This window comes from Mytilus trossulus, chromosome 13 (assembly GCF_036588685.1).
Source record: "Mytilus trossulus isolate FHL-02 chromosome 13, PNRI_Mtr1.1.1.hap1, whole genome shotgun sequence".
In the NCBI taxonomy this organism is placed as follows: Eukaryota; Metazoa; Mollusca; class Bivalvia; order Mytilida; family Mytilidae; genus Mytilus; species Mytilus trossulus.
The window spans coordinates 60,590,531-60,615,882 of NC_086385.1; the positions used below are offsets into that span (position 1 = coordinate 60,590,531).

A 25,352-nucleotide genomic window follows, 5' to 3' on the forward strand; every position below is an offset into this window, starting at 1 on the left:
ATATCAATATACACAGAAACGTAAAAACATCAACACCAGTATTATACATATCATAAGTTGTCTTTTATTATTCCGTAGTGATTATCGTATCCATTCTAATGATTTGAATGGTTTGAAGTTACATTTATCAGAAACTGTTATAGCAGAATTATCGGAAATACTATATAACGTATCACGTACGTGTTTTTTAACACAAATTTCAATAACGTTTAGTTTACATTGATTATCATAAAAAAATATTTGGAGAGGGAAAATAATAATTTTGGGTCCTTTATGCTCGTTAACTTTATACTTGTTTTGCTTTCATGACTAGTTTTGATCTAAGCGTCACTGATGAGTCTTTTGTAAACGAGCGTCTGGCGTATCAAAATATAAGCCTGGTACCTTTGATAACTAGTTAACTAGGTACCTTTGATAACTAGTTAACTACATTGGCGTATCAAAATATAAGCCTGGTACCTTTGATAACTAGTTAAACACATTGGCGCAATATCTTAATGTTGCCTTTTGGCCCTTTAATCTTTGTTGTGATGTTAACATTTTATATATAAAAAGAGAGGAATACATTTACAAATCGGTTCAAAATTGTGGGACACATGAGTGGTAAACAATATCTGTTATAAAACACAATAAAACTTAAATAAAGACTGTATGTAATAGACGTTAACCGATATTCACATCTAATACGTCCTTTAAAGAGGGTCAAACGATACTAGAGGAATAGTAAAACGCATTGATCGAAAGTAAACTGACAACGCCAGGTCTAAAAATGAAAATGACAAACAGACAAATAATAGTACACAAGAAACAACATAGAAATCTAAACACTGAGCAAAACGAACCCCACCAAAACAAAAACTGGGGGTGATCTCAGCTGCTCTGGAAGGGTAAACATATCCTGCTCAACATGTGGTACACGGCGTGTTGCTCATGTTAATAAAAACTATATGTAAAAAGTAATCTCAAAAATATTGAACTCCGAGAAAAATTCAAAATTCTAAATATTTAATCAAATGGCAAAATCAAATGATAAAACATATCAAACGAATGGACATCAACTGCCATATTCTTGACCTGGTACAGGCAATTTCGAATGTAGAAAATGGTGATTTGAATTTATAGCGCTAAACCTGTCACTTGTGTGATAGTTATATCATATTCCATTATGTTTACAACGATGCGTTAACCAATCAGGCATACTAGATTAAATAGTCAAAATATCGGTACAGCAGTCACCACTGTGTAAGAATAAAAAACAAACAAATATTTAACAAAAAAGCACAAAAAGCATCTATCAAATTTAAAAAAACTCATGCATTGCTTAGCGGGTTTGACGTCATAAAATGTAAACTTCACATATGAAGAAATATAAAATGTTTTTGCCGATCAATGTTTTTTTCAAAACAGTTATAATTTCACATGGGGAATGGTGATATGCAGGGTTAAAAAAAACCAAAATAAGGTAGAACTTACTACAGAAACAGACCGAGATTTAAAGTTTAGCTGAAGTTTAGAATGTTTTGAAAATCAACATATGGTTTATATTCCGACGCGAGTACAAAATGTCGTTTAAAGCATTTTCAAGTTTATAACAAACAATAACATAATGACATATTAAAGAACAATAACACATTGGCGGGATCTTTAAAAGCACATAAACGCGTAATATGAACCAAAGAAACAAAAGAAGTCGCACATACAAACAACACCAGTATAAATGAAAAATAATCCAAACACACTGACGGGATGTATAAGTACCGAGCCACGTAAAATGATATCATAGAAAACAGTAAAAATGATAGTAATAATAATAGAACAAAGACAAATAATAGAATAATATAACATGTTGTTAAGATGATAAAAAAGGTGCTGGTACCTTCCGATGAACCTTTTTAGAAAAAGGACGCGACGTTCTTTGACATACCCCTGGTTTATCAACATTCTGCTCAGAAACTGGTGACGTTTTACGAAATCTGAGTAGGAGCTGCAAGCTCTTGAATATCTAATAAGTTGGGAAATGTATATCCCAAATACAGGTAACGTAAGAATATTGCTACTAAGGAGGGGGAAATTGATGATTTCAAATTTAAATCGTATCGTATCATTTGTCATAGATTATGTGATGACTGTGTATGTCAAATTCGTGGTATAAGTCTAACAATGAGGAAACTAAGTATGTTATTTCTTTAATTTCTAGTTCTGCGGGATATATTGATGGAACCCTTTCAGAAAAGTTCGGATTGTTAATGGTAAGAACATCATTAAAATATCTGAGAGCGACTTTAAATAATCTGGCTTTTTTTATCTTCTTGTTTTTGACAAGTGTCTGAAGGAACTCCGATTCATAAAATATAAGAAGAAGTCGACAAAGTGAGGCGCGAAGTTAGTTCCCATAGGAATAACGACAATTTGTTGAAAAAATCTACCTCCAAATTCATCAAATATGTTGTCGATAAGAAACTTCGATCACTTGTCCCTCTGTGTAGCATGTTTTACCCTTTTGTTCACTTTTAACAAAATTTGGCTTATCCAAAGAATAAATTTAAAGCATATGCTACCATAAAGGCACAATTGTGGATTATTTCTTTCAGGCGATTTTTCAGTTTCATACATGGGAATGGTGGTACAGTCCTTGGATGGTGTAAACTTCCCACTAACACCATACACCATTACACCATACACTTTACACCTTGTACCATTACACCATACACGTTACACCTTTGCGCTAACACTTTAAACTTTACACCATACACCATTCCCAATTATATCTTCACGATCCGAAATTACCCATAATGCAATTTAATTTTAAATATTAAGATTTTTATTATGTTTATGCTTACAATCCGAAAAAATGAAATAAAAACAAACTTCGTTTGCACCCAATGAAAGGTCGTACACTATCATTCACACCACTCCCGATTGCACGTTACACAATCACACCATTCCTCATACACCATTACACCATTCCTCTTACACCATACATCATAGCATCATCCACCTTACACCATTGCACCATATGCCATACACCATTACACCATATACGTTGTTTTGGGAAGTTTACACCATCCAAGGGCTGTATACAGGCTTGAAAAATCTAAAGTTTTGACAGAACTTATTTCAGAAAAAGAACGATATTTAAAATTATATAGAAGTTCTTTGGAATATTTTAGCATCCACAAATGTTTATAACCACTACCCGAGTAAACAGTTTCACAGTATTTCTGAAGTTTGAATTTCGGAAACACAAAAAATACCCGTTTAGTTTCATAGTTTAGCAACATTAAAATTCATAGATAGTACATGTATTACGCTATAATCAAATTAGTAAAACGAATACTAAATTATGTGACAGATCATACCATTCAAGTTGTATCGTAATTGAATAATATTTCTTGTATCTATGAGTTCTTAATACTAGGTTATCTCTGAATCAGGACAGGGTAATTAATAGGCAATATGTCTTCATAGAACTATTTGATACGAGGTGAACAAGGTAGTCCACATTTATATCATACATATGTTTGCATATATTGAATGTGTACCAATCAAACCGGTATATGTAATACACAACCTTTTGAAGGGAGTAACGAGTCAGCCTACTTACATTTTGTCATGTCAGTAATGAAAGTAGTAGTGAAAAGTAAAATCACAAAAATACTGAACTTAGAGTGACAAGTATGAGGTTAAGCTAGACAAAAATACCAGTTTTAATCAAGCATTTTTACATAAGAAATTGTCCGTACTAAGGTAGGGATATAATTGTTTCTGTTGTTTGCATATCGGAGTATTAGCTGCGTTTTCTAAATAGAGGTAAAGGATACAAAAGATACAGCTAAGTACGCCTCATATCTTTTTAAAACAAAACATTTGTATGTAGAAACATGACAGCAGTTCCTGCATACGGGGTATATATCTCCAAATTGATACGATATTGATACGATATTTCCTTGATTGAGGGTTGCTGCTCACAAGGAAGCTTTTAACGTAAACGAAACGCGCGTCTGACGTATTTAATTATAAACCTGATACATTTGAAAACTACTTACACCACTGGGTCGATGCTGCTGCTGGTGAACGTTTCGTCCCCGAGGGTATCACCAGCCTAATAAATCACTATTAAACTAAGAGTTCCAAACAATGCAGTTAAAAAATGTCTTCGTAAATTTTACGGACGCCATCACGAGTTGATAAAACACATTAAATGAATGGACAACTCTTATACCAAGGCTCCAGGAATACCAACATTTTATCGCAGTTTTAAAGACCAATTGGTGACAATCGGCTGCTCTGTGGTCGGGTTGTTGTCTATTTAACATATTCCCAATTCAATTTTCATTTTTTTTATACACATGATGACAGGAGTCATATAAACCGATTCTGAAGAAAAGAAAAATAATAGCACGAAGACAATAATGGGGAAAACTGTTTCGTACTAACAAGATACACAACTTCAGCACCCAGACACTCTACACCAAGACAATCTACGCCTAGAAACTCTTCACCAAGACCGTCTACACCTAGACACTCTACACCAAGACCATCGTCACCTACACACTCAACACCGAGACCATCTTCACCTAGACACTCAACCCCAAGACCATCTAAACCTAGACATTCTACACCAAGACCATCCTCACATAGTCACTCAACCCCAAGACCATCTACACTTAGACACTCAACACCAAGACCATCCTTACATAGTCACTCAACCCCAAGACCATCTACACTTAGACACTCTATACCAAGACCATCTGCACCTAGACATTCTACACCAAGACCATCCTCACATAGTCACTCAACCCCAATACCATCTACACTTAGACACTCTATACCAAGACCATCTGCACCTAGACACTCAACACCAATACCATCTACACCTAGACACTCTACACCAAGACCATCGTCTCATAGTCACTCAACCCCAAGACCATCTTCACTTAGACACTCTATACCAAGACCATCTGCACCTAGACACTCAACCCCAAGACCATCTACACCTAGACACTCAACATCAAGACCATCTACACCTAGACACTCTACACCAAGACAATCTACACCTAGACACTCAACACAAGACCATCTACATCTAGACACTCAACACCAAGACCATCTACACCTAGACACTCTACACCAAGACCATCTACATCTAGACAATCTACACCAAGACCATCTACACCTAGACACTCTACACCAAGACCATCTACACCTAGACACTCAACACCAAGACCATCTACACCTAGACACTCTACACCAAGACCATCTACATCTATACACTCTACACCAAGACCATCTACAACCAGACACTCAACACAAGGCAATCTACACCTAGACACACAACACCAAGACCATCTACACCTCGACACTCTACACCAAGACCATCTACACCTAGACACTCAACACAAGGCAATCTACACCTAGACACTCTACACCAAGACCATCCTCACATAGTCACTCAACACCAAGACCATCTACACTTAGACACTCTACACCAAGACCATCTACACCTAGACACTCAACACCAAGACCATCTACACCTAGACACTCCACACCAAGACCATATACATCTAGACACTCTACACCAAAACCATCTACACCTAGACACTCAACACAAGGCAATCTACACCCAGACATTCTTCACACAGACCATTTTGTATATTTGTAGACAATCTACACCAAGACCATTTTGTATATTTGTAGACAATCTACACCAAGACCATCTTGTATTATTTGTAGACATTCTACACCAAGACCATCTTGTATTATTTGTAGACATTCTACACCAAGACCATCTTGTATTATTTGTAGACATTCTACACCAAGACCATCTTGTATTATTTGTAGACATTCTACACCAAGACCATCTTGTATTATTTGTAAAGTTGTCAATAGATAATACAATATAACGAATCTATATTGTAAAGGGAAATGTACACCAACATTCTTATAGTAATAATTATTGATGAAAATAATAGTAATGTGTATAGAAACAATGTTAGCAATGTCTTACCTTATATCGCTTTGAATATCTTTTGCTTATGTTATATTATATTGCTTGAACATTACATTCCAATATTGTGTAGCCTTAATACATCCATTACTATACTAGTTTTACCACGGAACACTGTAGGTCAATCCTGAATGTTGTCGATATGATTGTTAATTTTAACGACACATTTTCATTATTTATTTTCAAATTTAGTCGATGCAAAGTTTGCCTTAATCCAATTAAGGAATCTTCTAATCATATTTTTTTTATAATTATGTATGTTATAATACTAATCCTGCTTGCTGTATATATGATTGATACTTAGAGGTTTTAAGAAAAATCGTATTGATGAATCTTATGTTGATTGTTGAAGAAGTCAAAGTATTTCAATGCTTATATAGGAAGGATAAAAATTATCTGAAATGATTTTTTTTACAAATTTCTAAATAAGCTATGACTGATTTACAGGTGTATCAAGCTGTACTTTATAATATATGTTATAGATAATGCATATTTTAAGATTTGTCTTGTCGTAGAACACATCCGAGGGGTGTCAGAATTGATCAAATGAAAAACCAACCGGAGGGAGGTCTTTCTTTGAACAATCCTGACACCCTGAGGTGTGTTCTACGACAAGTAAAACCTTAAAATATGCATTATCTGACTTTTATATACCTATATGGAGTTATTTTCTTTCAAAACGACAGGTCATTCTTTTTCAGAATCAACCCGGACGATACCATGTTTCAATGAAATATGCTCAAAGGCATAAAATAAGACCTGTGTGAGGTCATTATATTCCTTGATAAAAATGCAATCTATAATTTACTTCAAAATTTAATTCGTTTGATAGTTTTTTGTTGCCGATTTGGAAATTTATTTTTTAAAGTTCAATCGATGATAGATGTTAAAGAAACCTTCATTGCTCGCATTTTAATTTTAGAAACAAATAACGTGAATTTTTGTTAATTTATCGCTACAATAAAGAAACATTATTATGTTCTAATTCATAACTTCAAGCGAACATAAATTATTTACGAAATAAACTCAACACCTTTGTATGGGATCAGCTCGCCTGACAGTGTGCAGCAAAGCTTTAATTTTATTAAAGACAAATGCAGCGTAAAAAATGTTCATCAGTGTTACTGTCTGCCTAGGCCGCTGCAGGTAACAAACACAAAAACCAATCTACAAAAATAAAAACACGAAATGTACGAAAATACATTTTATGAATCAAATAAAGATTCTGTTCTTACACACATTATTATTCACATTAATAAAAAATAACACAAATAAAATACATTAAGTCGGGTGGGAGGGTGGGAAACTTTACTGCACCAAAAGCGAACCTCGAATGACAATATCTTTAATATACAAAACCGCCAAAAGTATAGCACGAAATATTTGAAATGACCTTATTCAAATATTATGGTCAGTTCTAACTCGACCAATGAAAAACTTTTAACCTATTATATACTTTCAAACACGTGTAATTTTATAAACAAATACACGTGGTAATGTTTACATGTACATACCGGTGTACATAACTTTAATAAATATATTTATGTTCTAATTCATAACTTCAAGCGAACATAAATTATTTACGAAATAAACTCAACACCTTTGTATGGGATCAGCTCGCCTGACAGTGTGCAGCAAAGCTTCGAAAAATAAAGAAAGGGTAAAGAAAAAATAAACGAAAAAATACATCATTAAATTCCAATATTATTTGTTACAGAAAGTCTATCCTTCAAAGACTCTTTAACATAACCGTCTTTGGCCGTGTCACTTTTCCACCGACAATGCTTTTTGAACAATCTGTCCTCTACACCAGCCGCTGCAGCAGCCGATGCCCCTCCTGAACGGAGACTATGCAGTGCAGTTTTTTTACTATCTAAGCCTATACTCTGTAAAGTTGAAAGTAGTATTTCTCGAGCTCTCGTGTATGACAACGGACCTGTACTTCTAAGTTTATAAGAATTATCAGACTTACAAAAATTAACGGATCTAAAAATAAATTCATCAGAATTTGATGTAATACTAGCTAATTTGAGATATCGTTCTAGCATGGCGACAGGACAAGTTACAAGATTAGTTCTAGAAATAACCACATCCTTCCCTTCTCTGTAAATATCAGTTTTACTCTTCACCAAGTATAAATTTGCATGTGTAGAATACATTTTTATATCGATACCTCTCAAATTAACTAGTTCTGAAAACCTTAAAAAACCTGCAAAGCTTAATAAACACATACAAACAGTTCTTAAGTCTTTAAGATTACTATTAAGAGTACCATAAGTATGAACAATCTCTCGTAAAATGTCTGGTGTAATAGGATCTTTCTTAGTGATAAAATGTCCCAATTTTCTCTGTGCTCCTTCGTTTACAAACGTTACTAATTCAGATGTACAAGGATTATTAAATCCAGCCAATTTATGTGCCCAGCTAATGGCGTATATTACTTCATTTATCTTGCTTGTCGATTTTGCATTCTGTGAAATGTGAATCAAATATAGAGAAACTGTATAATCAGATGAAGGTAAAGGAGTAATATTGTGTATTTTAGTCCACTTACAGAAAGCATTAAAGGCATACTGGTACTTTTTACGAGTGTTCAGAGAACGTGAGCTCAAGCAGTACTCTGGTAATCTAGCTTTCAATGTAGAAAGTTCATCCGAAATATCTGAATTCTGTGTCCATCTACCAACTCGAAAAATATCTGAAAAATGTGCAATCGTGAAACAAACATTATAAAATGTCAAAGTATTAAAAACTTATATACAAGTGAACCATGCCACTGTAAACATAACAGGACCTTGTCCAATATTTATTTGACCATGCCAGCTACAATGCTATATACATTAGTGCCGTGTTGAATACAACCATGCTTTCTACAATGTATATACACACTAGAGCCTTATCAACAACAGCCTTGCCTGCTACAATACACATTCATGTACTAGGGCCTCGTAACTTTAACCTTGCCAGCTATAATACATATCCGTGTACTAGGACCTCGTCACTTTAACCTCGCCAGCTACAATACACGTTCGTGTACAAGGGCCTTGAAACTTTAACCTCGCCAGCTACAATACACATTAGTGCACTAGGGCCTTGTTAATCTTGTCGCATCTAACTTCACTGCCAATACTGGAGCAATAAAAGGCTCAGTGCCAAAAATTGATTGTCTATTAGAACCACTGACAAAAATACCACTTGTATTTTTAAATTCAATAACATCAGATATGTAATTTCTGTAATTCATATTTTTATCAAAAATGAAAGGCCAATAGGTCGCAGATATCCATTTTGGTACAATTAAAGTACCTCTAGCTTTACAAGCAATTACATGTTTTATAGCTCCCAATACTAAGTAAATAGGTGGTACAATCCAATTGTTTTCACCAGACGAATTCTGAGTAAAACAGTCTACAGCTTCTGTATTTACATTCCAGAATAAAGAGTTGAATCTTTCTAATTTTGTGTTACGAGAACTAGCAAAACGATCGACTGTATAAGGACCCCAAAGGTCGTTAATAAAAGTATAGAACAATTCTGAGACTCCCCAGTCTTCATAATCAATGATTTTACTGATATAATCAGCTTTCGAATTTTCACCTCTCGGAATCCATTGTATGTTAATGGAGATTCCCTTTTTTAAACAAATAGAAAAAATGGAAATTGATATATCTTGCAGTTTTTCTTTCATGCTTCCTGCTTGAACAATTCTGACACAATTTTGATTATCAGTTAGCCATTTTAAGGATTTTCCCGCAAATGCATGTTGATAAGACATCAACGCCAATTCTATGGCCTTTAGTTCCCTCCACGTGGAACTCTCTAACACTTCAGTGGATTTCCACATAGTGTGAAAAATTTTACTTTCCAACTCTACTGTACATGCTCCGGCAGCTATGCTGCTAGCATCAGAATATACCATTACATGTTACTGACTATATTGATTTAATGTTTTAAAATTTACATTAGCAGAGTTATCAAGCCAGAACTTTAATTCCGATATCACAAAACTTTTACTTTCTAAAACTAAATAACTATCCCATGACATACTACTTTCGATAGACATATAGCAATATCTAGTCATTATTCTAGTAATATTTCCGATCACAAGAGACATACTTATAATTCTACCCGTTACCTGGGCTAAATTTCTGGCAGAAATATATGGAATTTCTCTGAAAACATTATGAATAGATTGAAATAATTCGTCAATTCTCCTTTGAGGAATGCATAAAGTGAAATTACATGAATCCCAAATGATTCCCAACCACTCCAACTTCTGTACAGGAGTAAAAACTGATTTTTCTTCGTTCAGAAGAAAACCCGCACTCAAAAGTGATTGTTTCACAAATTCAGCATCTTTGATGCATTCATTATTTTCGTTATTCATACCAAATCCATCATCAAGATATAAAACTATTTTTATACCATTTTTTCTCCAATACTTGACCAATGGTCTGAGACACTTTGTAAATATGTAAGGACCCGTTGAAAGACCAAATGCTAAAACAGTGAAGCAATACAATTTATCTTCCCACGAAAAACCTAGATACGTGTGCTGCTGTGGACATATATCCAAATGAAAATAACCAGACTTTAAATCAAATTTATACAGATAATCATTTTTCTGAAAGTATTGCACAGCTATTTTCCAATCTTCAAATTTAATCTTTTCCTTTTTCACCGATAAATTCAAAGTGCTCAAATCTAAAATTAGACGCCTTTTCCCAGACTTTTGAGTAGCTACACTGAGCGGATTGACAATGTAAGGTTGAAAAGGGACCTCGATGACGCAACCTGAAAGAACAAGTTCATTTACAGATTTGCTAACAAAATCATCATTCTTAAGAGCAGATTTGTTATTTTTCATGTACATGCTCGAAGGAGTATCAATAAATGGAATAAGATAACCATTTTTCAGTGTGTCTAAAATAAATGAATTAGCACCGATATGCTCCCAGTACTGAATACTTTTAGCTAACCTTCCCTTTACACCAGAGAAAATACCCGTGTTGGATTTGAAATTTTCAAAAAATCTTACTTGTCTAAGCAAAATCTCAATATCATGATTTAAACAATAATCACTATCAAATTCAGAAAATAAATATAAATACTTATCATTAACTAACTGTTCATTGTTAATTGTTCTGTTGTGTATTGTTGAAGTTGAACTGGTTGCGTTTGATATTTGGACAGTTCTTCCTCCAGTGGCCAAATTGTTTACAGGCATGGCACATATCGTGCTGGGACGGCTCACGCCGCCCGCTGCCAGCTCGAAAGGGCGGCGGGTTCTGACGCTGATACTGATTGGAATAATAAGGATTAGGAGCAGTTTCAACGGGAGCCGGTCTAGAAGTTGTCTTGTAGGGATTTGGGCGTCGGGATTTGTCTTTAGTCGAACGCATGGCTCTGGACTCCGCCTTGCGGATTTTCTTTTCATCTTCAGAGTCTGAAGCGATAACATTTGCTTCATACTCTCTGACAGTAGCCCAACCACCGGCTGAAGTATCTGCTATGCGTATCAGTTTGTTTCTGCTCTTAACCTTATCTATGAGGTCTATGATGATACGCGACACCTTGGTTTCTGAACGGGGAACAAAGCTATAAACCTTGTTTAACTCGGTAATAGTTTCCTCGTTAAATTTGTATTGTATTTTGTTGCCCTCGTGCTTGAATTTAAGGGAAACATCTTCCTTTAACTTTTTGGAAATTACGTCCTGTTCTCGGACCAAATCTGATTTAAGATCTACAAGCTTATTGTCAAAATATACTTTAAAAAGTTCAAAAGTATCAGCTAAATCACGGCGCTCTTCTACTATGTGGTTGCTACTTTGTGATTTACCGGTTGAAATGTGTGAAAACTCAGTCTCACCTTCGGACATTGGACTTCCTTCTCTATTCTCAGACATACTCAGGTTAAGCACAAGCTTCCAACTTTACTGCACCAAAAGCGAACCTCGAATGACAATATCTTTAATATACAAAACCGCCAAAAGTATAGCACGAACTATTTGAAATGACCTTATTCAAATATTATGGTCAGTTCTAACTCGACCAATGAAAAACATTTAACCTATTATATACTTTCAAACACATGTAATTTTATAAACAAATACACGTGGTAATGTTTACATGTACATACCGGTGTACATAACTTTAATAAATATATTCATATATGTGAGATAAATTTTAATATAGACTTTCATAAATAAAAAGCCAGATTTAACATATTCGTGTGTTAGATTTTGAAAATCTTATTGAGTAACACTGAATAGATTGATTGATTTTTGATTGCTTACTTAACGTCCAGTGGCAAATATTTCATGCATGTCCAGGACGATAAACGCTGAATAAGAAATCATACTGTGACCTACATGTATTTATATTCGTCTTCGTGTCAGTTCTTAACTTTTTTAAATTTATGTATACCTTTTACTCTATCAAATGATCAACTAATAAGATAATCTTATATTCTATTGAATAACATTAACGTTACTCGGAATGAGGTCGGATACGGAGGGTATATAATTATATCCTGATTATCTATTAATAAAATGTATTGCTTTTCAAAAGACAATCTTTCTGAACTTTTCATTGGATTCAATTCAAATTGTTAATAAAATAACCACTTTTCCACGATAGAAATGACATTACAAATAGAAAAAAAACCATACCCCTCCCCCTTTTCCATAAACTACTTCATGCAGTTACAGTAATATTTTAATTGTGTATGGATAATATTTTTTAAAAGGTTTATATATAGATTCATTAGTGAGTTTTATTTCACATTCTAAATGAGCCGTAGGGCGTATTAAAACTTGAACGCACTTTAGTGTTGTCGGTAAAATAGGATACTAAATTTTGCAAATCTTTATAAAAATAATATTTTTTTGACGGTATATAAGTCAGATAATGCATATTTTAAGGTTTTTCTTGTCATAGAACACACCTCGGGGTGTCAGGATTGCTCAAAGAAAGACCTCCCTACGGTCGGTCTTTTATATGATGAATCCTGACACCCCTCGGTGTGTTCTACGACAAGAAAAACCTTAAAATATGCATTATCTATAACATATACCAAAAAAAATCAAAAAAATATTAATTTTATAAAGATTTATAAAATTTAGTATCCTATTTTACCGACACCACTACAGTGGGATATTCCTTTCTAATGCATTCAGGTTTAATACGCCCTGTGGCTCATTTAAAATGTGAAATAAAACTCACAAAATAATTTAGATATAAACCTTTTAAAAATTATGATCCATACACAATACAAATATTACTTTAACTGCATGAAGTAAGACACAAATGTATTGTTACCATCCGCTAACGGTGTATGACAAATACAAGACACATTGTAAGTACTTTATTGGACCACTTAGCTTATTGTCTACTTGTTATGTTATTTCTATCGCGGAAAAGTGGTTATTTTTTTTAACAATTTTACTTGAATCGAATGAAAAATTCAGAAAGATTGTCTTTTGAATAGCAATACATTTTATTAAAAGATAATCATGATATAAATATATACCCCGGCACCCAACCCTTTCGTTAGTTACGTTAATGTTATTCAATAGAATATACGATTATCTTATTAGTTGATCATTTGATAGAGTAAAAAGTATACATACATTTTAAAAAGTGAAGAACTGACACGAAGACGAATATAAATACATGTAGGTCACAGTATGATTTCCTATTCAGTGTGTATCGTTCTGAAAATGCATGAAATATTTGCCACTGGACGTTAAGCAAGCAACCAAAAATCAATCAATCTATTCAGTTTGACTCAATAAGATTTTCAAAATCTTACACACGAATATGTTAAATCTGGATATATTTTATGAAAGTCTACATTAAAATTCATCTGACATCTATGATAATGTTTCTTTATTGTAGCGATAAATTAACAAAATAGTCCGGCAGCTTTGTAAAAAATTGTGCACATCCTGTTACAAGCATGAAATTTGGCATAGACCTTCCTCAACTATTACTCTTTTATTTCAAATAGGGAGGCATTTGAAAAAAATGTCTCACTTCCGGTAAAATCCAAAATGGCGGACGTTATACTTAAATCAGCCCAATGTCGAAGGCTAGCGTGTAAAAATGTCCTATTATCATGCAACTATCATAATATTTGGTACAGACCTTTGTGTTTTACTACTTTTGGATGATTTAAATAGATTAGATGTCTTCAGAAACCCCACCTCCGGTTAAAATCCAATATGGCGGACATTGTACTTAAATAAGCTTATTTTTTAGGGAGGGTAATTGAAATGTATTTTAACGTATTGCTACTACTGATATTATTGTGTATGAACCTTTCTTTGGTGCTTCTGATGGAGACAATGTATAAGACATATGACTTAAAAACCCTTACCTCCGGAAGTATCAAAAATGGCGGACAGAGAAATATCAATTTTTTATTCAAATTTTTATTTTTTTCAAAATGAGAGAATGATTTTATTTTGTGCTGGTCATTAAACTTTTGGCTTTAAGTTATCCCCAAAACCACTTATTCTAGCATTTTGTAAATGCTAAGATATAAAGTTGACACTTCCGGTAAAAATATGACGTAAATTTCAAAGATGAGTCCTCAATCTATTTCTTCGATGTACAGTTTTGGATAGATTGATTTAAACAAAATAAAATCACTTTAGTACTAAAAAATATTTAAAACTACTTCTATTTGGCCAAGAATACATGCTTATTCACAGTCACCACCACATGCACACAAGGCAGTGCACGGGAGACCCGATTTTACACATTAAAAATAACCGCGGCATCCTTTCTTACATCCATAATGTACAAGCTTCTGAAAAAATGATGAGGTCTCAGAAAGAGTTTTTTTTAAAGGGACCCTCTTTGTCCCTTCGCAATCCATTAGTGAGAAGACTAGGTAGCATAAGAGTCAATCCAAAGCTCGTCTCACTAAACACCTGCATTAGTATATTACACGTTTTACATGCTTGAAAAGACTAGAACAAGTCGTGGGAATAGCCTCACTTAAAATGAGATTTCCCTTTTGTGCAAAAATTGACTTTCTTGGTTCGTTAATCATGTTAGATCTGATAAGTTTGTACAGTACAACCCCGGTGATTAAGGCTGATCAATCATCATTCTTTATGTTAAAGTCACATCTTCAAATACCATTAATGTCTCCCACACAGTCTTTTTTCCCTTTTCAAGCAAAGAGAGAACAGTATCACAACCCGTCATAAGGTATTGGTCAGAAATAAAAGTGTGTGATCACTCATTGCCTAGTGCATTTGAAAGGCCATTGATAGATATTAATCCAAAGATTTTTGCCTCCCCAAATACAATCAATAGTTCGTCTGCCCCTTTGTCACGGAATAGCGAAATACTGATAGTTTGAAAGCTGCTAAAAGAAGCAAGGGCAACATTTATGGGAAAGGGAATACACAGACGAACCCAGGATTAAAAACATCCTCAAAGATGGGAAAGTTTTCTGAGATATGACGACAGTAAGAAAGAACTTTTAAGTTTTCATTCACAGGAGCTTGCTCAATACAATTTTGAGTACAAGGTAGTTGAAGCAACAAATGCTCAGGATGTTTAGTGTTATCCACCACTTGATGATGTTTCAAGTTTAGCACCATGTTTACACGAAGAGACTGACACTAAAATCAAGATAGATGTGTCTGATGCAGTGAAACATAGACTTAACTGAGTCATGACTCAAACAGTCGATACTGATGTCATTGCTGTTTCGCTATTCCGTGACATAGGGCAGACAAACTTTGGTTTGCATTTAGAAGGGGAAAAGTATAAGATATATATCAATCAATGACCTTTCAAATGCACTAGGCATTAAAAGATAACACGTTCGCTGGAAAAGGAACTGCGTTGGTGACATTAATGGAGTTTGAAGATGTGACTATAGCATTTAGAATGATGATTGACCAGCCAACATCACCATATGGATTTGATGTTTAATGTCTTGAAAACGATACTTCGTTTTGTTGGAAGATAAAAGAAAAAGAAACAGATTAGGTTAACGAGGCAAGAAAATATGTGTTTTTGCAGAATTTATTAAGATGTGAGAAACAATACCACAGTCTTTGTAAATGTTGGAAATCAGCTCTCCGATTGTGAATTGCGGCCTACTGAGTATGCTGATTGGGTATTATGTCCTTACTTAAATAAAATACCTTGAAACTGAAATACGAGTGGATGAAGTCTTGGATGCGTATGGTAGTTATAGCAACAAATGGTCAGGATATTCTATCTTATCCACCACGTAATGTATTATAAGTTCAGCACTAAGTTCACATTTAGAGGCAGACACTAAAATCATGGTGCATGTGTTGATGCAGTGAAACACGCACTTAAACGAGCCATGATTCGAACAGTCGTTAATGATGATGTTGTCATTACTGTTTCGCTATTCCGTGACATATGGGTAGACGTTGTGTTTGGGAGGGCAAAATACTTTGGATTAATATCTATCAATGGCCTTTCAAATGCACTAGGCAATGAGTGATCTGAGTGATCTGAAACACTTATTGTTATCCATGTCTTTACCTGTTGTTTTATGGTTCTCTCTTTGCTTGAAAGGGGGGAAAAGACTATGTGGGAGACATTGATTGCATTTGGAGATGTGACTTTAACAAAACGAATAATGATTAATCAGACTAAATCACCGGGGTTTTACTGTAAGATCGCACAAACTTAGCAGATGGGTATAACATGGTTAACGAAGCAAGAAAATAACTATTTGCGCAACAGGGACGGCTTTTCGAGGCTATTCCCTCAACTTGGTCTAGTCTTTTCCAGCATAATTTAATTTGTTTACGATATTGACTAAACTAAACCGGACAAAACTCAAACATTTCACTGCCACTATCTCTCCAAGTGATTAATTAATCTGATGTTTCTGTGTCTTTACTGACTTATGTATAGTTGTGCTATGTATTTGACACACGAGTCGTCTTGTCTTAGTCCTGGATGCTGACATGTTGAGTCGCAGTTCATTGACATTGCAGTTTGTACATTGATGGTTGAATCGATTCACCCTGATGTTTGGGTCAGCGACTTTAATTTGTTTCTATGAGATTTTAACATTGGTATATTGTGTAAGTTAAAATCTCTTATCAAAATCTCCAATACATGGTTAAAACTAGCCTTGTTGAATGAACACGTTTGAGAAAAATGCGATGTATATTACTAATAATCGAAATGCGCATCTGGTGCAAGAAAAATTGGTACCGTTAATTTTATTACTACCACTGGGTCGATGCCTCTGCTGGTGGACTATTAGTCCCCGAGGGTATCACCAGCCCAGTAGCCAGTACTTCGGTACTGGCATGACAATACTTTTTTTTGTGTTATTTAAATTTGCTGTAACGAAATATAGGAAATTATTATAAATTAAGGAATGTATCTCCCTCATGCAAAGCTCTGATTCTTTTCACGGATTTGGCTATACTTTTTGGACCTTTTGGATTATAGCTCTTCATCTCTATATAAGCTTTGGATTTCAAATATTTTGGCCACGAGCATCACTGAAGAGACATGAATTGTCAAAATGCGCATCTGGTGCAAGAAAATTGGTACCGTTAATTCAATTATAAAATTTAAAACAACAGTCAAACCTGCGCAATAGACCATCTATATTAAGTAAAATCCTTTATTATAAGACCATTGCTTTAAAATCCCTTTTTAGTACATTTCATATAGATTGCATCTGTATTAAAAAAACACTTGTATAGTCGTTGAAAAGAAGTCATACTGTACGTACTTGTTATATTACGTGTATGTATGAAACATCCGCGAATAATTGATTTAGATTTATCGCTCTTTGAATACACCAAACATGTAGAATACATTTCATCAGTTCTTTTTCAGTTATTTAAAATTATTAAACGTTGCATCAAGTTTATCATATTCTTAATTGTTTGAGATAGGCTCCTTTTGCTATAACAGTAATGTTGATACCGATGAATAGTTATCAAAGGTACCAGACTTATAGTTTTTAAATACGCCGGACGCGCGTTTCGTCTAAATAAGACTCATTATTGACGCTGAGATCAAAACAGTTATAAAGCCAAACAAATAAAAAGTTGAAGAGCATTGAGGACCTACAAATCCAAATAGTTGTACCGATTACGGCTAAGGTTATCTTTGCCCTGGATAAGAAAATCTTTAGTTTATAGAACAATTCTTACTTTTGAAAGAGTTAATTTAAAAAAAATACCATATATTGATATTCATGGCAACTCTGAAGTGCTGACTACTGAGTTGGTGATGTCCTCGGGGACGAAACGAAATCAGCGATAGAATCGACCATTGAGCAAAATTCCCCAAAATTGTAAATTATTATACCATTTACTGGGTTTGTATTAACATGACCAACACTAAGAGTGTCACATGCGGAATAAGATATGCTAACTTCTCTGGAGCACTTGAGATCATCTCCATTTTTGGTGGGCTTTGTGTTGCGTATTCTTAAGTATTCTAATTGAGTGTTTTGTACTATCTTTATGTTTTTTTCTATCTAAGTCATAGCTTTGTCAGTTTGTTTTTTTATCGTTCATTCAGTTTTAATGTCCTTCTGGTATCCATCGCCCCTCTTTATTTAGATGGATTTGGCTATTTATGTTAGGTATTTTTGACATACAGCTCTTCAACGGTTTCGGTACTTATACATCTTCGGATTTCAAATGTTTGGCTTTGAGCGTTCCTGATGAAGGTAAATCCAGAAAAGCGCTTCGGACGCAAGAAACTAATAACGTTTTGTTTTCAATATTTTACATCACTGGGTCGATACCTCTGCTGTTGGACTATCAAACCCCGAGGGTATCATCAGCTCAGTAGTCAGTATTTCGGTACTGACACGATTAAACAAACTTTACTAAAATTGTCCGTTTATAAATTTATAAATTATTAAGAAACTAAGGTTTCAACTCCCTCAGGCAAAGTTGGCTTTAGATGGATTTGGCTATTTATTTTAGGTATTTTTGACATACAGCTCTTGAACGGTTTCGGTACTTATACATCTTCGGATTTCAAATGTTTGGCTCTGAGCGTTCCTGATGAAGGTAAATCCAGAAAAGCGCTTCGGACACAAGAAATTAATAACGTGTTGTTTTCAATATTTTATATCACTGGGTCGATACCTCTGCTGGTGGACTTTCAGTCCCCGAGGGTATCATCAGCTCAGTAGTCAGTATTTCGGTACTGACATGATTAAACAAACTTTACTAAAATTGTCCGTTTATAAATTTATAAATTATTAAGAAACTAAGGTTTCAACTCCCTCAGGCAAAGTTGGCTTTAGATGGATTTGGCTATTTATTTTAGGTATTTTTGACATACAGCTCTTCAACAGTTTCGGTACTTATACATCTTCGGATTTCAAATGTTTGGCTTTGAGCGTTCCTGATGAAGGTAGATCCAGAAAAGCGATTCGGACGCAAGAAATTAATAACGTGTTGATTTCAATATTTTACATCACTGGGTTGATACCTCTGCTGGTGGACTATCAGTCCCCGAGGGTATCGTCAGCTCAGTAGTCAGTATTTCGGTACTGACATGATTTAACAATCTTTACTAAAATTGTCCGTTTATAAATTTATAAATTATTAAGAAACTAAGGTCTCAACTCCCTCAGGCAAAGTTGGCTTTAGATGGATTTGGCTATTTATTTTAGGTATTTTTGACATACAGCTCTTGAACGGTTTCTGTACTTATACATCTTCGGATTTCAAATGTTTGGCTTTGAGCGTTCCTGATGAAGGTAAATCCAGAAAAGCGCTTCGGACGCAATAAATTAATAACGTGTTGTTTTCAATATTTTATCTAGGTTGTCAAAATCTCATCCTTAAATTTGAAGATGCAAACAAAGATATTTAAAAAACCTTTATTCTTTAACTTTTAAGAATTATATACGGAAGCTTCGACTTAGAAAGTTTCCCGAAACGTACATGCAACAAAGGCTTCTAAAATTGGCTCTTACAATGAAGGATTTAGAATTTAGATTTTTATATTTATTTTCTCTGTTTCCATTATAACAGAAGCTATGTTTAACCTTATCATATCTCGTGCACAACTTCACATATTGATCCGTATTCTGGTCCCTGAAAAGTTGTCCCTGGAACCGGGATCGAACCAGGATCATTTGTGTTAGTAGTCTGATACGCTACCCACTACATCACAGCTCTCATTTAAAAACTTGAATATAGAACATAACATTTAAAATGCCAGTGGAAAAGAAACAATACTGAATTGAGGCAAACAATTTACATAACTTCTATTTCTATGAACAACCATAAAATATATGCCGAGTATTATTGTTCTTATGTTACGATGGAGAGCAAACAAAAAAAGTCTTATGTAAAATATTTTCTGAGCTATTTGTCAAAAAGATAAAATGGAAGAAGGAATTATGGTCCATATTCTAGATGATAAACAAAATAAGTAATAATAATGAAAACATAAATCATAATGAAATGATTTGTTTACAATTCAAGACAATATGTGCCAGCCAAGCATTGCTCTTCAATAACAATCATTGCACACACGCTAACGTTATGATAGATACACCTCAATATTTAAACAACTTTGAAACAATACAACAAGCCACAACAATCTAAAAAGATTCCGATGTAGCAGTTACATCTTAAACGAAAACCAAGGGTATCTCCACTTTCCTCCTTTTTTTGCCTTTGTCCATTTATCATTGTTGCACGGCCCACATCTATTTAACAAATAAATCATGAATAACCAGAAGCTTGTAATAAAAGGAACACCAACATTTATTTCAAAGTGTTTATTATAAAGCAAATGGATATTGATTTTGTCATTAGCAAATTAAAACATAACTAAATTTCATTATCTTTTGAGGCGAGATGTATAGGGGACACAGCCACGTTAACTTTTATTTCTATAGAAGTCGCTCTTCACTATACTACTACCTGTCGATACATTTATTTTTGGCATTGTACAAGTCATGTCTTCTTTGACTATTAATGACGTTAAAATACTAAATCCCTGTTATGTGTTTTAGTCGATTTTAGTCTCTGATGCATGATTTTTTACTATTAATTGGTTTTGGCTTTTAACTAGCTGTCAGTAACTGCGAGTACTCTCAAATCGTATTTTCTTGTTAATTCGACCTGTTGATACTGTTTATAATGCTTTTTTGTCATTTTTTATTTATATGGATCTTGGCTGTATACCAGCTTTGATTATTTGTAATATCTTCAATTTTTCACTTATTCTTACAACATTTGTATAAACTTCAAGATTATAAAAAACCGGTTTTTTTCTAAAGTGAACATTGATTGGTTAAATATTTCTCAGTGTGTTTGAATTTGTTTGATAGTCTTTTGGTCATGACTGTTTGTCTCTAATATTTAATTAACTGTGCATTTGTATTCAGATATCGCAGATCAAATTTATTCGTTCTTTGTGTAATCATACGTTTTTTGATTGAGTTAAGTCTGCTAATTGATATTTTATCGTATGTTTTTATATGTTGTGATGTTATGCTATTGTTTCAGAAAAAGGGAGAAGGTTTGGGCCCATTAAAACGTTTAATCCCGCTGCAAATGTTTGCACCTGTCTTAAGTCAGGAATCTGATGTACAGTAGTTGTCGTTTGTTTATGTAATATATACGTGTTTCTCGTTTCTCGTTTTGTTTATATAGATTAGACCGTTGATTTTCCCGTTTGAATTGTTTTACACTAGTAATTTTGGGGCACTTTATAGCTTGTTGTTCGGTGTGAGGCAAGGCTCCGTGTTGAAGGCCGTACTTTAACCTATAATGGTTTAATTTTTAAATTGTTATTTGGATGGAGAGTTGTCTCATTGGCACTCACACCACATCTTCCTATATCTATATATGATATTAATACAAGCTAAATTTATACAATAAGTAAAATAATATAATTTTACATGAAATGGTTTATATTTCTTAATATTTCGACAGAATAAACCAAAATAAAACCAAAACAGTCTTAAAAAATTAATCAAAACCTTATCATTGGGTCTGCTATAACATCACGAGGTCTGTTGCAATCAAAGCAATATGTTTAAAATGTTAACATGTTTTATTTTAACTTTTTATTTGTCGGCTTTCTAACTATTCTGATGTGTGCGTTACTGATGAGTCTAATGTAGACGAAAGGCGTGTCTGGCGTATCAAATTTTAAGCCCGGTTCCTATGCTAACTATTTACACATCAAATCTACAAAAAGAAGAAATACCAGGATCCTTTCCCTCAGTTTATATTTATATACTGTTTTCCGTTATCATAGTCCGTCAGCTCTCTTCTTGTCACAAAAATTCCATTGAGATTTTAATGCAGTTTGTAGTTGAAAATGAAATTGTTTTCGATGTATATATCTGTTTATTTATTTTCATTTATAAATTATGCCTATATACTAGTAATGCTTAACCTGAACATACTACTGCAACAGTTTGTCATCGCAACTCATCTGAAACAATATCTAATAGAGTCTGTGCAGATAATAAGAACGTACATGAAGACGTTTGTAAAAATTAATTATTTCGAAATAACTGATTGATCAGTTGACTCTGATAGGAGGATGAGTCCTTAAAATTATGAATCTGGTGCGATGTTGATTGCCAGAGGAGGAAAATTGGACGTTAGGTATGCCTTCGGTTTTGTGAAATTGATTTGTTTAACTCAACATTTTATGATTCTTAATTTAAACATTAGCATATTGATGTCACCAGCGTGAGACCAGCAATCTATCTTTCGTTTAGAACTTTCCCCAGTATAGAAAATATTCCAGAAAAAAAGGAAAGTTATATACATATGAACCTCAACACAACGATACATGGATTGTTTGCTGCCTGGTTAAGCACACATTTTGGTAACTAACTTAGAGCTGATATATAAGAAGATAAACAAAAATATACGGATCTAACACTAAATAAGATGAACAAGAGCTACTACATGAGATACAATAATTGACATATTAATTAAAAAAGACAAAGCTTAATATACAAATTGTACAATAAAAACATCTCAACATGAATATACATTTACATTGCTGAATTATTGTTTCTATCATTAAAGTATTCCATAATTTTAATATTAAGCAAACAAAATAACCCCCAAAAAAACATATCATCAAAGACAAAAAAGGAGTGTCTTGATTTTAAGTTATAAGCTTGTTTTGCTATACTATTATACAGTTACTTTGAACATGTAAGGATGAAAATAACACGAACGGCAACGTACAAATACCTTGAAGATTACACAAAAGTGTAGGTTATAACTCCGTCTCAAATCTGAGGTACCTGCATGCTCATTGCTTTTAAAAATAATAAAGTCTTGTTATGTGTTAATACCGACAATGTTTTAAACTTGATATAAAAAACGTTTAGGATAAAAATAAACGCTAATAATTCCATTCTCTTATTGCGTCTAGGACACATTGATTGACAAAACAAATTACAAGTGAAATGAGAATGGCCACAGTTCATTTGGATTAAGTCATTAATAATAAATGTGCATATATGATATAATATATCAATGATGATAAGTAAATTAGTATTTCAAAAGTAAAGAAAATATAAAAAGGCTGTAAGTCTGTATACAAGATAAACACAATATCACAAAATAAGCAGAAAAAATGATAAAAAAGGACAATTCCAAAAGAGGCAGTCTATATATAATTATTTACCAAAAGAACCCTGTTATGTTAATAAAAAGAAATCTATGTGCGCATGGTCAACGCATTCACAACCCTAAGAAGGTACAAACAAGCATACAATACTTATATTTACATTTTGTAGTAAGGACCATACTAACACAATTTTTATCAAGTTTTTATTTAATTTACCTATGAACTTTATTGTGGGACCTTGTGTCATCGTGAATGATCATTTTTATTGTGAAATGAAGATGGTTAAGGAATATCGCGAGACAATCAGAAAAAACTTATTATAATGAAACATACATCTAATGTAATTATTACTGTTTGTGTTTACTCTGCTTAAATGGGTAAGTTGAAAATTGATTTAAAGAAACAGAAATATTTGGCATTTGTTGAAACAAAAATGAAATATATCACTAAATGTTCTTTCATTGGTTTCAAATCTGTTTTAATAACGGACTAGACCGATGACGTAGTTTTTTTTTTATATATAATCCAAGATGGCGGTAAACTGCATGCAGTTAATCTAAATTTATCCATTCTCAGATGATACACAATGTTTATATATACAATGTTTTGAAAAGCGTGTTTTAGATGCGTTTAAGAGAAAATCAAGCTAAATACAAAAACAAAAAAAGTTAAAATAAATCAGATAATGTGTTTTCAACGAGTTTTATGTTTTTATCAATGTTACTGAATGCACGTGCGATATTTCGCAAAGTTGGTTTCAGATTGTGCATCCTACAAAACTTGAATCTCCATTCTTCTAAGATATCCTGGTTCAGTCTGACCAAATCTCTTATATGTTGTCGGTGGCTGATCTGTTCCCAGGTATTTAAATCCATTCCAAGTTCGATAAGGAACGGGAGGGAGTATTTCCCTACCAATGGAGCCAATCTGTCAATATGTTCTGCTGTAGGTACCATATCCCACTTCTCAGGTTCCATGTCTGCGTTGTTAAAATATAGGGAAATATTTGCAACATAATTAAAATGACAGCAGATTATTACACAAAATATGCAATTGAATAGAGAAAATATATCAAATATTGGTCTTATTTTGTGAAATGCAATGCTTATATCATGCAAATGCTATTTGTGTTTCTACGTCATAACCCGATAACAATCTAAATGGAAGCTGACATGATGTATATATGTTTAATTACTGTTGATGAAAGGACACATAATTAACATTACATTGAATGTTATCGGAGTAGTTTGCATTTTATCTGTATAATCGTGAAAAATACCAGTAGATATATCATAACGAGGTAATTTGACAATAATCAGAACGTTGCATTAATGTCTGACCCTATTCCATTTACTTGCTGTACGTTTAATATTGCAGAATGTATACAATTTTTCCTTTTTAACTAATCTTTATAGAACCTTGTTGACTGCCTGCGTAACATTTTCATAGAAGTCAATCATATGTTATAAAACACATGCATATCTTAAAAATACTTCTTAGTTTTACAATCAATCAGTTTCCACGTTCATAGTACTACATGCTTTGGAAAAAATTGATACAAAAATATTTGTACTTACCAAAATGAATATTTTCGCCTTTCACAAGCTGCAAAAAAAGAAAAATCTATTATTGTCACCATTGTCACAATTGAAAGCATTTGCATTGATGTACATAGATATAAGAAGATGTGGCATAAGTGCTAAGGAAACAAGTCTCATTCCAA

The 25,352-nt window shown here is 33.6% G+C and overlaps 1 protein-coding gene and 1 long non-coding RNA gene across 2 annotated transcripts in view; both read right to left on the minus strand.

Annotated features, from left to right (window-relative positions):
- Window positions 1–7,043: 7,043 nt before the first annotated feature.
- Window positions 7,044–11,933, minus strand: LOC134695235 (uncharacterized). The gene is made up of 3 exons (XR_010102741.1): window positions 11,877–11,933; window positions 8,562–8,705; window positions 7,044–7,174 (listed from the first exon to the last, which is right to left on the minus strand). It is a non-coding gene; the product is annotated as an uncharacterized LOC134695235 (long non-coding RNA).
- A 3,656-nt stretch (window positions 11,934–15,589) lies between these two features.
- LOC134694548 (uncharacterized) overlaps window positions 15,590–25,352 on the minus strand; it is a 43,120-nt gene continuing 33,357 nt past the window's right edge. Inside the window, exons 12-13 of the mRNA XM_063555562.1 lie at window positions 24,405–24,608; window positions 15,590–15,648 (exon numbers count right to left, since the gene is read on the minus strand). Of these exons, the coding sequence (XP_063411632.1) occupies window positions 15,590–15,648; window positions 24,405–24,608 (263 nt within the window). The remainder of the gene's footprint in view (window positions 15,649–24,404; window positions 24,609–25,352) is intronic.